General features: G+C 42.1%; 1 protein-coding gene across 1 annotated transcript in view; it reads left to right on the forward strand.

The window, feature by feature from the left end:
• Nucleotides 1-15499, forward strand: part of LOC103361810 (MKL/myocardin-like protein 1) — a 37929-nt gene that overhangs the window by 9406 nt on the left and 13024 nt on the right. Inside the window, exons 3-7 of the mRNA XM_008288000.1 lie at nucleotides 7060-7115; nucleotides 8045-8120; nucleotides 8235-8396; nucleotides 11295-11461; nucleotides 11662-11769. Of these exons, the coding sequence (XP_008286222.1) occupies nucleotides 7060-7115; nucleotides 8045-8120; nucleotides 8235-8396; nucleotides 11295-11461; nucleotides 11662-11769 (569 nt within the window). The remainder of the gene's footprint in view (nucleotides 1-7059; nucleotides 7116-8044; nucleotides 8121-8234; nucleotides 8397-11294; nucleotides 11462-11661; nucleotides 11770-15499) is intronic.

The raw sequence follows: 15499 nt of genomic DNA on the forward strand, positions 1-15499 counted from the left end.
CGTTCCGGACCCTCCCACTTTTGCTGTAAGCCAGTTAATTTTGTCTTTGTTTGCTTTTGTCTTCTGTGGTTGGACATCAAAACTGTCTTTCGACGTTCTTAGGACCGCGCTTTCTGACACGGTCCACGGCCTTTCCCCTCCTCTATGAGGTGCCGAATGTAAAAAATCAGTCACACTTTTCTCGCTGATATATTTTGAATATTTAGCTCACTTTTCTCACATTTAGCTCATTTTCTTCACATTGATGATTAACGAAACAGCAGCTACCACAGCCTGCTGTGTGGGGCGTTCAGGGAGCATCAGTAAATCGTCTATCGATAAGAAAATGTTCAGCAACTCATATGTTTTACCTTTGACCAGGTGGGAGGTGGGACAAAATGAGGAAGTGGATCGTACTGGTGCTACCGGTGAAAGAGTCAGTCTGGAGCCCTGAATAGTGTTTTTTTTTTTCATTATTTATGTTGTGTGTTTTGAGTTTGTACAGATCCTGTAAATATTGATGATGAAAGTTTGATGAATGGTTTGAAGTTTACCTCTGGTAATTCTTGATAACGTTAAATTATATTATGATTAGAATATCCTCCAAAGGTAGACAGTTTGCATTCCTGTAAATGTTTGTGCCCGAAGTTACTCATATTCTAATTTAAAACAAAAGGTCATTTGCAGATGGCGTCCCTCACCAAAAACTTTCACCAGCCACCACTGGGACTGGCTAAACAGAAAAAGGCTAATAACGGACAGCAAACAGGAACTTGCTGGCAGGCTGGAACAACAGAGCTAATAAGGAGCACACTGACGAGGCACAGAAACCACAACGGATCTACGACGAGCTAAGAAACACACTAGATTTACGATAAATGCAAAAACTACTGACGGAGGTAAACAGGCTTAAAACTGGCTCAATACGGAGAGAGTGCGGGAGAGCAACAGCTGGTGGCGGAGGGACCCGGAGGGCAGCTGAACCATGAGTGAAGGCAGACAGGTGTGGTGCGGTTGGCAGCAGATCCAGCTGGATCCAGAGGAAAAACAGGAGTTAGATACCAGTTGAGTAGTAAGCGGCTAGACGAGTGCAAAAACTAAGACTGACTGCGTGGTACGACGGTCTGGCGTCTGAGCATGGTCCAACCGCTGCTGAAATCCTGACTGATGGAAAGGTTGCAGCTGGAACGGACCAATCCCGCAGCGCCAATCTGGTCACCTGGTACACCTGTCCGCATGCTCCGCCGCCAGCCGTGCTGAGGCCCACCTGAGAGAGAAAGAGAGAGAGCCAGAGAGAGGGAGGGGAAAAAAGGATCCAGCTGCCACTAGCTGGCACCAGACATCGAGGGAATGACAGCCCGAGCCTTTCTAGGCTCCTGTTAAGAAAACAGAACTAGACCTATCTTTGACTTGTGACGACTCTTTTCTTTGTTCCTTAAATCCCATCACCCTCTTCTGTACAGTGGTGGCTGGCCTCTTTTCACGTCTCATTCAAGACGGAGGTCTTTCTTTCAGGAGTCCTGGACTCCCACGTGCACGGTTTCAGCCCCAAACCTGCCTTGAGGAAGGATTTTGGGATCCGGCTCAAAGGACCAAAAATGTTAAGAAAATTCTGCAATGGAGTCCTAACTGCTCCGAATCAGCACACGGTCGTCTCTCAAGTCAAAGCAAACTTTTACTTGCAGCAGGGAGCCAACATGCACAGTACAGATTCTGAACAAGTGACGGACTAAAAGCGTGAAGCACTGGCTCTTACATACAGTGAACAGAAAACAGAAAACAACCTCCCGCAAATGGGCGCAATAAGTTCTCATGGTGTTTTGACTGCCCGCTAAGAACATCTTGTCTTTATCTCACACTCACAAAGTTCAGTAGAAGTAATGGATATTTACAGCAGTAACTCATAGACTTTTCACAAAGATCATTGGATCAAAACATAGAATTATTCTGACAGCTTCTTAACCAAAGGCTTGTTGCTTCATTAGGTGCATGTTTTGACCCAGTGTCGCAACTCCTGCAGCTTTCTGGGGCTGGATTGCATGAGCCTGGGTGTAAAGAGAATGAATTCTGTCAAAGCTGAAAGTCACATAAACGCTATATTGCAGTTGCAGGACCCTTTGGTATGAGTGTCATTGACAATCATCTTTGAAGCCACTTGACTAAGTTTAGGCTCGAGCTAGAATCGCAACATTTTCATAATAGAGATGACCTTCATCATAATTGTCCATTCAGCCTGTCGTGAAGACAGAGAGCAGCGACAACACTCAGTTAAAGGGCAGCGATCAGGATATCTGGTGCTTTTGGAGGACAACATCTCTACAGTTTACCTCTTTATTTCTGCTTCTCGTCTCTTTTGCTGTCACTTCTCTTCCCATCCCTCATTTTCTGCATCTTTACTCTCCTTTGTTCACTTCATTCCTCCTTCATCCTCCTCAGCCATCCGCATTCTGTTCATCTCCTTCAGAAAAACAGCAGATTAGACTTCAGAGGAAGAGCTCCTCTCCAGTTCAGGGGTGTGTTAGTCTCACAAACAGCCACTTGACCTCAAAGATGTTGTTCCTCTCCGTCCATCCGTCTCCGTGTCTCGCTATCTCTGGCTTTATCCCACATCAAAGCATCTTTCAAGATCCCGTCTATTTTCTTTTTTTTTCTTTTTTTCCTCAAGCATCTCATTGAACGCTTTCAAACAGGATTTTTTCTAGGTAATGTGAGCCTAAAGGTACTTTGACTTTATTGTGACTGTTTCTTCATTTACTTCACCTGTTTTGTGTTTTGTTCCTTCACAATAACCATTCATAATAAGAACCCTTAATGCTGTGTTTCTATAATCTTCCGTGTGCTTGAGGCGGTGGCACGTACTCGGGTTATTTTGACGTGGCGTATAACAAGCACAATGTCTGACACTTTTACACCATTTAAGAGAGCGCGTTATCTAAGTTAAAGCACTGCTGAAGCCTTTTTAAAAGATGCTTTGGTGAGAGAAATATAAAGAGTAGAATGAGTCCGAGCTAACCCACCAGTGGAACTCTTTTGATTATTTTAAGTGAAGCGTATGTGAATTCGATAATATCTACTAAATATAAAACTCTGCATTCATGCAAGTACCAGATTTACACTTACGGGCCAGATATGGTGCATCTAACTTGTGGTCTATGTATTTTGTGGAGTTTACAAATATGTCAGACAGTTTAACTTTAATCCTGCCAACTGGAGTAACTGCAGACCTCAGAGCTACACTTCATGTCCTATCTCACAGGTTGTTTATTCTCTCATTCCAGTTTTTCACTACTTTGTACATTTGTTCCTAATAGCTTCACATTGTTTTCAGTTTCTGTTGTATTTTGGACTTTTTAAACGTATATTTTGGGGTCCTGGGTGGCATTAGGGTTCAGACAACTCTAACTACAACTTTTCCCAAGGTGATAGGATCAAACTTTAAAGTCAGAAATACAATACATGCTTTTATGCTGAAATGTTTCATTACTTTTGACATACAGTCTGATTGGCAAGAGTTATCCAAACACTCACTGTGGTTGGTTTCACTCCATGAATATAACTCAAATGTTTTCTGACGTTACTGAAAACAAAATTATACTGGAAGCAAAGAATGGGAAATAAACTTTCATGTATACTGTGGACAGTGCTTGAGATAAAAGCTGTACTTTTTATTTTTAAAAAGTGTCTATTTTTAATTTAGATAGACATTTGTTGTCATATGCGCAGCACAACGGTTTAACACTGTGTAATGAAACTGTCTGATTTGCACACTCCCATATACATAATAAAGAATATCAATATAAATATAAAAAAGACAAAACAACAATAATATAAATAGATAAAAATTAAAAGAAGCAACTAGCACTACGCTGCAGGGTGGCGCAGTTGGTAGCATTGTTGCCTCGCAGCAAGAAGGTTGCCGGTTCGCGTCCCGGTGGGGGCACCAGAATCTTTGGATTGAATCGTGGAGTTTGCATGTGCAGCGTGGGTTCTCTCCGGGTTCTCCGGCTTCCTCCCACAAGGTCCAAAAACATGTTGAGGTTAATCGTGATTCTAAATTGTCCGTTGGTGTGAATGTGAGGAATGTGAGTGTGCTTGGTTGTCTGTCTCTGAGTGTGGCCCTGCGATGGACTGGCGACCTGTCCAGGGTGTCCCCTGCCTTCGCCCTAAGTCAGCTGGGATAGACTCCAGCCCCCCCACGACCCTCGTGAGGATTAAGTGGTGTATAGATAATGGATGGATGGATGGAACGAGTGCTACAACAACTATTACTGCTGCTACAACAACAACAATTTATTATTACCAAATTTTTACCAAATTATTATTTGTATAGCACTTCAAAAAAAACAAAAAAAAACAAGTCATAAAGCGCTTAACAATTAAACAAATGTCAAACTAATAAGTAAGACCTTAAATACGCAATATGACAAGATGAAATAGTTAAGTCAACTGTAGTTTATGCTTGCAGGGATTCCCAGCGAGCCCAGTCAGTAGTCCTTGTGTGTTAAATATGTTGGTAAGATGAGGGTTAAACAGCTGACCTGTAGGACACTAAAGCAAAATACCGAGAAGCTTTTCAGTTAACACGCTGGAAAAACAAAGCACGAGTCAGCAACATAAAAAGACCACCACCGCCAGAGAAAATGAGGCTGCTCAATGTTCCCAGAGTTTAAAGAGCGGGACTGTTGGTTAGCTTTAGCAGGGTGGCGAGAAGCCGCTCATGCACAAAATGGGGTCTTTTCTCTCTGACCTCATCCCACCACTCTCTATTTCCTCTTCATTCACCCTTCGGTCTGTTGTCCCATTTTTCTTCCAGCTTGCCTCTCCCCATTTATCTCATCCTCCCTCCATCCGTTTTTACGATCCTCCATCTTCTTCCAATCTATTTCCCTCCCTTTCGCTTTTATCGCCCACTTGGTGCTCATCCATCCGTCCGTCTGTCCCTTCCCTCCATTCCTGCCGCTCATTTCCAATGTGGCTGACTGACAGGCAGGTTTGTGCACCCTTCAGGAGGCCACATAACACCCTTGTGGGTGGGTGAGAGGTCTGAGAGAGCCGATGTCCCCGGGGTGTGCAGTAGGGAGTGTGTACCAGCAGTGTGACAGTGCTCAGTGACGTGAACTGAGGCTTGAGCAGGTACCAGCAGTGGTGCCCGGGGGTTGCTAATCCAGTCATACCACTGTGTGTGTGTGTGTGTGTGTGTGTGTGTGTGTGTGTACAGTTCAGTGAGACAGAAGTAGGACAGCAAACGCATTTTCTGTTGTGTCAGCACCAGTGCATTGGATTTAAAATTATGGAATTAAAGTGCAGACCTGGCATCTTTACTGATCAGACCTGTGCTGCAGCCATCGTCACCAAACACGAGTACGCACTGAAAACTTCTGTAAGTTTCAGACACAAAAACTACAATTCTGTTGCGCTAAAGTTGAGTAATAGTCCGTGCAGAGGGCTATGAATCATACACTGCCTGCCCAGTTTGGATGCATAAACACACATTAACCCCGTCACTGGTTCACCTCTCTTCTCGTGGGCTGGCAGAGAGCTACAACAATGCCAAACATGTCACGATATTGTAACAGTGGGCGCATCCTGCAGTCATAGCAAAAACTAGCAGAAGCAGCCTCTTCTTTGCTTCATTCTCCAACCAGCTGCATGAAATCGCCACCCAAAGCTTTTCCAACAGTCTTGACTAAATTCTTGCATATGCTGAGCAATCATTGGCTGCTTTTCCCTCACTCCATCATCCAACTTGTCCATCTCAGTTGGGTTTAAGAATTTTGGCTCATTGTCCTGTTGGAAAAAAAAACATGGTCCCACTGAGCTCAAACCAGATGGGACGATGTGTCACTGCAGAATATTGTGGTAGCCACGCTGGTTGAGTGTTGCCATGAAAATTGAATAAATCGCGCACAGTCACATATCGCAGCTCCTCCTTCACGCTCCATAGTGGGAACCACACGTGCAGCTATCATCTGTTCACCTGCTTCACGACTTGGTGGCTGTGACTAAAAATCAAAAGTTGTAGGCCAAAGCCCAGATTTCCCCTGTTTTAACGTCCATCCCTTGTGTTTCTTGGCACAAGCGGTTCTGCTGTTTCCGTTGGGCTCCCTTGGCAATGGTTTCTTTGCAGCAATGTCTTCTACTTGAAGCATTGATGTTGGCTTGAAGTGGTGCTAATTGGGGATTTCTTCCGCTGGTAACTCTAATGAACTTGTTCTCTGTAGCTGAGGGGACTCTTGGTCTTCTTTGCCTGCGTTGAGCCTCATGAGAGCCGCTTTCATTGAAGCCTTTGATGGTTTTCAGAAAGATGTTCTCCACATTTTTTCTGGATTTACTGATCTTTGTGTCTTGAAGTAAAATTAATAATTATTTAATAATGTTCATACGATGCAGGTTTTGTAATTCATTTGTCAAAATTATTTCTTAAATGTCCACCTATACTTGCATGGAGGCTCCTTACAGAGGCTGTTTTCCATCATGTACAACTTGTCCATGTTCACTTCCTTTGGGTCCACTTCTATAAAATAATCTGCTTCTGATAGATAATATAACATTTTTACACTGTATGAGATTTAATCTTCTTCTCTGTTTCAGCCATAATTGTTTAGAAGCAAAGCTATAAATCCTGTTGCATTTAACTAAGCATTTTGGTATCATAACTACCTGTTGGGTTTCAAGGTTTCCAGAACCACTAATCCTCAGGTATTTGCATAATTAGGAAGAAATAATCTCTGAATGTGTTTGAGGAACTGCACTGCTCATTGGACTGAAACCCTCAGACTTTATCTGTTCACATTTCTCCTTTACCTTTGTGGTTTTTGCAGAAGCAGTGTCTCTGACCACTACTTAGGCTATCAGTGCACAGTGGAAGTAAGCATTCACTGCACTGGTATGGTACGCAGGAAAAGCTCTGGCTATAGAAGAGCAATAATCATTTTGAGCAATAAATCTGTTTATGCTGAGCTGAAAGTGAACCGTAGAAACCATTCAAAGCTTATTTGCTGTCCTCAGTAGTATGAATACCCTCACTGTTGTTTCTTTTTTCTTCCATCTTTACTCTCCTCTCTCTCTTTATCCATCAAGCGCTGAAAAGTTCGGCCACCTTCCAGGAACAGAGGCGGAGCTTGGAACGAGCTCGGGTGAGACTTAAATCCTTTGGGTTGAGAGGCTTTGTATCGTCCAACATCATTACAGAATTATAATCTTGTACAGAAAAGCTGAAAAAGAACAACAACAAAAAACAAACAAAAGAGATAATGTCATCAGCATAGAAAATGAATGCTGTTATTGGACTGTAAGGTGCGACGTAAAACTGTCCACTAAGTAAATCAATGATTCCTATGGAGACTTGTTATCTAAAGTTGTGAAGGGATGCATGAAGAGATTGTGGAGTCAAGTCACAGTTTTTTTTATTTAACAACTTTAAGACAACATTGCTTTTGAGTAAAAAAGATTATGATTGGTATTATGAAACAAGTTTAAATATTGTGGTAAAGAATCTAGAGTGTCAGTTTAGCTGAGTAACTTGCATATTGGGGGTTTCAAACCCTTTCAAAATTATATAAAACATATTAAAAGGCGGAAACCCTACAGTGTTATTTATTATGGAGAATAATCTATCTAATGTAACAATATAGAACCTACAGCATTATGAATTACAGAACTTAACCAAACTAATACAAATATTAGAGTTAAAACCCTACAGCATTAATAATTATTGAGATTAGCCTGATTAATTTAGAGAAAAAATTATGATTCAACAAATCCAAGGATTCCCTGGATCCCCTATGAGAAAGTTTTACAAATTGTTATTTGGATTTAATGTGTGATATTTATAATCTAATAGTATATCTTATATAACATCTGTGTCCGTATATTGGGAATAGTTAAAGTGAAGCTAAAATGAGTTCCCCATTAGTGAATAGCTACAATAATTGGGAAACATAAAATTAATCTAAAAATGGAAAAATCGGCTTCATCAGCATCCCTGCTCGAAGACACTGTCCTGACAAAAACAAACAACAACAAAGCGTTTGGAGCCACTGTGTGACCTTCTGTCTCTCTTCAGACTGAGGACTACCTCAAGAGGAAGATCAGGAGTCGGCCAGAGAAAACCGAACTGATCAGGATGCACATCTTGGAGGGTAAGTACCACATAGCGTCCCCTGCCTGTCTGGAGCTGAGGCCAGTCTAATAGGTGACTTAAAGGTTTCCTGTGCTCTTGTAAAGAATTTTCCTTGTTTTTTTTTTTTATCCAGAGACGTTAGCAGAGCCATCGCTTCAGGCCAAGCAGCTGCAGCTAAAGAGAGCTCGCCTCGCCGATGATTTGAACGATAAGATTGCCCACCGACCGGGTCCCATGGAGCTGATCCACAAGAACATCCTGCCAGTTCACTCCAGCATTAAACAGGCCATGATAGGTAAGCCAGGTTTTAGATGGCGGTCCTCATATTAAAAAAGAAAAATCGAATACACAGACTGGACAAAGGAACTATTTTTTGGGGGCATTTTCAACTTTGCTATGCTGAATATCTCTTTCTTCTATCTAGTGAAGCAAAACATCAGCTTGGATAATTTAAGCATTGAATTATTTATGAATGAACACAGGCTCCTTCGTCTTGAACTACATTAACAATGTGATGAGAACAAGCAGAAGGACTGTAAGAATATAGATGCACCAATGGCGGCTGGTTTGAGACTCTCGTCATGTTATTGTATAAACTTCTTTTCACTTTTTAAATTTCACTCATATTATAAATTTCTACTTCTGTCTATAGAAACGTTCTAAACTTCATCCATTCTCAATACACCGCTTAATCTTAATCTTCACTGGGGTCGCGGGGGGGGGGGCCTGGAGCCTATTCCAGCCGACACCCTGGACAGGTCACCAGTCTATCACAGGGCTACACTTAGAGACAGACAAACATGCATGCTCACATTCACACCTACGGACAATTTAGAATCACCAATTAACCTCAACATGTTTTTGGACCTTGTGGGAGGAAGCCGGAGAACCTGGAGAGAACCCACGCTGCACAGGGACAACATACAAACTCCACACAGATAGATCCCGGATGTCCTTACCGGGACGCGAACCGGCGACCTTCTTGCTGTGAGGCAATGGTGCTAACCACCTGTCCACCTTGCAGTCCCTCTAAACTTTATGTATGACTTCATTTGTTGTTTCTGCCCCCTAGTGGTTGCAAATCAAAAGGCATACAATTGTAAATATGTAAATGTGTTATATATCCTGCAGAGGTGGGAGGTGTAGTGTAAAATTAAAAGCGTGCTCTATCACAACACACCCACACTCTGAGGCTCCTGACAGGACGTCCCTCCTGGCCTCCTCCTCCAGCTATCATGAGCAGACTGATCCTGCCACTCAGCTGTTTGCAACACACACACACACACACACACACACACACACACACACACACACACATCGGGCAGAAGACAGTTAAAACAAAGGCGAGCATTTATTTCCAATATGTCCGCAAAGAACCGTGTGACACGCAGACTCCCCCACCTGAGTATTCATACTTCAAACGGCCACTTCTGTGGGTTTAGAAAGGTTAAAGTGGGATGCAGTAAATCATGCATGCCCTCTCATTCCTGCTTGACAGATGGGAAGTGAAGACATCGCTTCTCTTTCCGCTGTCAGCTTTAAGTAGCCGCAGCGTCCTTAAATAAAAGCAGCTACTAGCAGAATCACGTGCTAATCAAACAACTGGCGTTACATTAATGACATTTTTCTCAGTTGTTGTCAACCATCAACTCCAGAATTCTGTATGCCAACATAAATGATAAAACAAATAAAGCTCCATGCTCTCTTAATGTGATTTGCATGTTGAACACAAACAACTTTCTTTTTTTTTTTTTTTTAATGTATTTATATTTTTTTTTTTTTTTTTTTAATGTATTTATACCTTTGCTGGCACTGACAGAGAATGAGATCAGAGGTGGTGGGTCCAGCTGCTTGATTGATGTGCTGTGGGAAGAATGCTGAGATTCAATAACGTACGGTGTCAGCAGATTATTCATCTCTGTCAAGTGCTACACAATAAACACAAATGCATTATCACCGCTTTAAGTGTTACACGGAGTTGACATGCGAAGGTATCAACGTACAAAACACAGCACACCGGTAGGTAAGTCATCAAATTATTGGATCAGAGGCTATTAAATCAGCCCCATGTCGTCTTTTCATCAACGCCTGCTGATGATAAATTAAAACGGCCAGCAGTGTCCTCTACGTGGCTTTCTGCTGCAGCAAATAGCGGTAATTAAATAACAGCTTTTATTGAAAAAATAAATTAAAAAAAAAAGGCTCCACACCCGTCCAGGGGATCATCGCAGATACTTTTATTCTTTAAATCCCAGCGAAGACTCATAAGTCTGCATAATAATAAAGTGATTATATGATATGCCTGAGGGGGTAAAATTAGCTGGAGAATCATGGCTTGGATTCATTGCTGTACTATGGGATGTCTCAACCCCTCTAATGCTGGCTAATATGGTAACATTTCTCCTGTGGCAAGTTTCTGTGCAGCTGGCCTTTACATTCCCGTACCTGATTTCTCTGTCAGTTTTTATTCAGCTACATTAATTTCTCGCCTGTAAAACATTTTGTAAAGGAGGATATTATTAATAGCAGGCATACACAGAAGGGCCCCCATCACAAAACAGTTAATGCATTCATTGCATAAATTACACAAACGATCCGCCAAAAATTCTCAGTGTAACGTCATCTGCAGAGAGGTGCCATCTGTCACATGAAAACCCGTCTGAATGAGGTGACCTGCCTCACTTGGCTGTGCTGCAAATGAACTTAGACGAATGAAAGCAGATAAAGCTTGAGTCATCGTGGCCACGCCATAGACGAAGCTGAAGATATCGTTTCAAGCTGGCAAGATGGATAAGATGTGACTGCAGGGAGGACAAGTGTTTAGGTTGTTCTGCAGCAGGTAAACCTACATTGTTCTAAAGGAGAATCTCTTGAGTACGTGTTTTTATTTCGGCATTAACACACATGCAGGGAACTGATACTTGTAGAGGAAGTATTGGTGATAATTTGGCAGACTGAGGACATTCACAGGGTGTTAGTACATTAACAGGAGCCGCAGGTTTTGATTTTAAGGAGTCCATTCGCTCAACACTTCTAAAGGCAAAGTGATAAAAGCTTGTTATATGGCTTTGTACACAAGAAAGATAGGAACACACACTCGAGGAAGGAGGGAGATGCAGTAGCTTGTGCTGATGTTTGTTTTATGTATCTAGATACCATTTACTATCTCCATAATCCCTCCTCTCCCTTGCAGAGACGCAGTTTCCGAAAGCCTCAGGAGAGAACTCGTCATGCGATGAGGATAGTAATGACAGTCTGTCACCAGGACAGCCAGTCAGCCAGGAGTGTCCTCTAGGCCTGGGAACTGTGCCGTCTCCACTGGAGGCACTGGCTCGAGGCAGCATCCCATCTCCAACACAGGTATAATCACTGGAGAGACGGTTACACAGTGCGAGTAAAGTGTTGTGCAGAATGGATGCAGGATTGTAAACTTGGAGCTCAAAGTGAATGTGTCACACACACGGTTTAGTCATTTCCAGTTGTAAAATGGTACAGTGCCAAAGTTGTAAGATGATAGTTTTGCCATCATTGGTCACTCATAGTTTTCGTGTTATCATCAGGTCCCTTCCACGGCTCCTCCACTTCCACCCGTCTCCAGTTCCTCCAATACTGTGGATGGGACGGTGGTGTCATCGGTCCAGAGAGCTGGTGCCAACTCTCACATCAAGGTAAGTGACGTCCTGTCAATAAATGTTTGTCTCAACTGGGGGAAAAAAAAACATGTCCTTGGATTCATTAGTGTTCACAGACGACAGTCTGTCTGTGCTTTGATTTAATCCTTTATCGGGCAAGGAACCCTATATGGTAACTTCTGCAGGGCTTAAAAATGGCAGTGGGAAGAATCACATGACTTGATCCAGCCAATCAACGAAGGTCAGGCTACATCACAACACAAGCAATGGGGCCCCCGAACAAACAACAAGGAACCAAAAGGAATTTTTGACACAAGTGTGAGAAGTTCTGTAAGTCTGACTGGTGATTTGGCAATAAATGTTCCTTCATCTTTATATGTGTAATTAAAAAAAAAAAAAAATCCTGATATTATGTATTTTACAAGAGGAATTGTATATGGTAACTGCTCTGACTTTGATTTGCAGCCTAAATGTGAAACTTCTTTTTAAAAAGTCTAAAAAGAAAAACAAATCCTCTTATGTCCACCAATAACGCTCCAGAGTTGAAATTTTAGATTTCCAAATATTTCAATGAGTGTCCTGTAACGGGTTAAAGGTCCCACAAATTAATGAAAGTCTCCCCACATTTTCCCAGATTGTGTCTTGTCATATTTTGTTTTTTTGCTCAAAACACTGCAAAGATGGTTCTGGAAGCAGTGGGCAGTGATGGGGCAGGGTTATGCAAATGTCCAGCTCAACAACTATCGATTCCCCAGTTTCTACTGTAGGGTATGAACAGACACAGATGCCAAAGGGAAACAGAACTTCCTAGCTCACGTCACAAGAAGTAGTAAATCGATTGATCAGACAGCCCGGAGCCTTGCCTGACATCCTTGCCTGACAATTTTGAGCCAGAGCCCAGGAAGTTGTAAATCAAATTCTCACACCACCAGACCTTCAAAGGGCAGATAAGAGACACTCTGGAAAACATTCACCCACTTCGGGTGTCAACCCCCGAAACCCAAAGAGCCTGATCTGTCTTAGCTAGCCAAATGGCTGTATGGAAGACAGACATCTAGGTGATTTTTATTGCTCTACTGCCCATCCTTTCTCTGCTCTGGACCTAAAAGGAATGCAATCAACATAGACAATGGTGGGGCGCACTTGAGCTGTAAATGAGCATTTGCTGACATTTTATTGTACAAAAGTAATATTTCCCTTGATTTGTGTATAATTTTTAATCCAACTTGCTGTCAGTGAGCATTACTCAGTGAGTTGTTTTTTTACTCAGTGCATGGGTGGGGCATGTCCAGTGGGTGATCAGACAAAATGAGCAACAGCTGGACAATCCTTGGACTGGGGACAATAAAAGGCCACCCCAAAATGTCAAATTTTGTCACAAGTCATAATGCCTCATATGTCGCAAGTTATGTGGGAGCGTGCCATTGGCATGTTGGATGCAGGGATGTCCACCAGAGCAGTAGCTGCACGGCTCAATGTCCATTATCAGACCATAGGCCGTTTAAGAGTTCGTTTCCAACAGACTGGCACCACTGCAAATCGACCTCATCCTCGTCAGCCACGTGCGACCACTCCAGCACAAGATCACCACATCCATAGCCACATCCCCTGGCCCAGACGGGTTTCCAACTGATTTTTATAAAAAAATTAAAGATAAACTTGCACCTCTTCTACTCTCAGTCTATGCAGAATCATTAGAAAATAACATCCTTCCCTCTACGCTCCGCCAGGCATCTATTACACTGTTATTAAAGAAGAATAAGAACCCTCAAGATTGCTCATCTTACAGACCAATCAGCTTGACAAATTGTGATGGCAAAGTGTTTTCAAAGGCCATTGCACTACGGCTCGAAACAATTCTTCCTCATATCATTTCAGAGGACCAGACTGGGTAGATAATCCTATTTCAACCTGAGACGATTGTTTAATATCATCTATACCAAGTCTAGCACTCCATCCCCAGAAGCAGTAATATCACTTGACGCCGAAAAGGCGTTCGATCAGGTTGAGTGGGACTATCTTTTTTATACACTTGGCAGGTTTCGTTTTGGCCCCAACTTCACTCACCTTATCAAGCTCATTTACACTAATCCATCTGCTTCAGTTTATATTAACGGTATCTCATCTGAGTGTTTTCCTCTTCACAGAGAGACGAAACAAGGGGATCCAGTGAGTCCTTTGCTTTTTGTTTTAGCTATAGAGCCTCTTGCCATAGCTCTCAGATGCAATAATAATACACAAGGTATCCTACGTGGTGGCTTAACTCACACCATCTCGCTATATGCAGATGACTTATTACTATATGTCACCAACCCTATCACAACTACCCCTGAAATTATTACAGTCTTGCGAGAATTTGGGAACATATCCAGGTACAAATTAAATTTTGCTAAAAGTGAATACTTCCCCATTAGTTGCAATGTCAGCGAATATCCTAATCTGCCTTTTAAGTTGTCCGCCGAGTCCTTTACATATCTGGGTGTAAAAGTTACCAAATCCTACTACAGTTTGTTTAAATGTAACCTCACTCCTCTGTTAGAACAGTGCAAACACCATATTAAAAGATGGTCTATTTTGCCACTGTCTCTGATCGGGAGAACAAATTATGTAAAGATGAATATTTTTATTTCAATTTTTATTTCAAGCATTGCCAGTTTACATTCCTGTCTTTCTTCAAGGCATTTAATCAGGTGATCTCGTCCTTTATATGGAATAATAAATCAGCTCGCATAAGAAAAGAATTTATGGATTGCCCAAAACGTGCAGCTGGGCTTTCACTTCCAAATTTGTGCGCATACTATTGGGCAGCGAACCTCAGTGCCATCTCTCTGTGGTTAAAAGATTGGAATGGTAGGATCCCTGCATGGCTTCAGATTTAATGGTTACAAGCAGCCCACACTCACTCCCTGCCTTACTCTGCGCATCCTTACCATCGCTAGTTAATAATATCAAGGATAACATAATTGTAACTCAATCACAACGTGTCATAAATCAGTTTAAAAGATGTCTGGGTATTCAGAGTATCTCTATTCACTCACCAATAATGCTCAATCATCTTTTTCAACCATTCCTAATGGACAATGGCTTCAACATTTGGCATGACAAGGGCATCCATAGTATTGAGGACCTGTATGTTAATGATACCTTTGCCAGCTTTGAGCAAGTATCCAAAAAATTTGGTCTGACCAAGAATCATTTTTTACGATACTTGGAAATTAGAGATTTTACTCATAGAAGGATTGCTAATTTCTCTACACTCCCCTCTCCTTCCTGTTTGGACTCCATATTAAAGGTCAATATGATGGAAAAGAGTAGAACATCATTTATTTATTCCCATATCATGGATAGCTGCAATCTCTCTATTTCACAGTGGGAAAATGATTTTGGGGGCCCAGCTGTCTGACGAAGAATGGGATATAGCTCTTACTAGAGTCCACTCTTCCTCCATATGTTCCAGACATACTTTAATACAGTTTAAAGTGTTACACAGGTTGCACTTTTCAAAAGCTAAATTAGCTAGAATATTTCCAGCCATAGATCCACTATGCGACAGATGCAAACAGAAGCCAGCTACCACCTATCATATGTTCTGGTCTTGTCCAAAACGTGTTCCTTTCTGGTCTTCCTTTTTTGAAGTCATCTCTAACGCTTATGCTTATAATATTTCACCTTCTCCCTTAGTGGCTGTTTTTGGTTGGTTATCTGATACTACAGGTTCTGCTCCCTCTGCTTATTTACAGAATGGCATTGCTCTTTCCTCCTTATT

Source organism: Stegastes partitus, unplaced genomic scaffold, assembly GCF_000690725.1.
Source record: "Stegastes partitus isolate 25-593 unplaced genomic scaffold, Stegastes_partitus-1.0.2 Scaffold535, whole genome shotgun sequence".
NCBI classification, from domain to species: Eukaryota; Metazoa; Chordata; class Actinopteri; family Pomacentridae; genus Stegastes; species Stegastes partitus.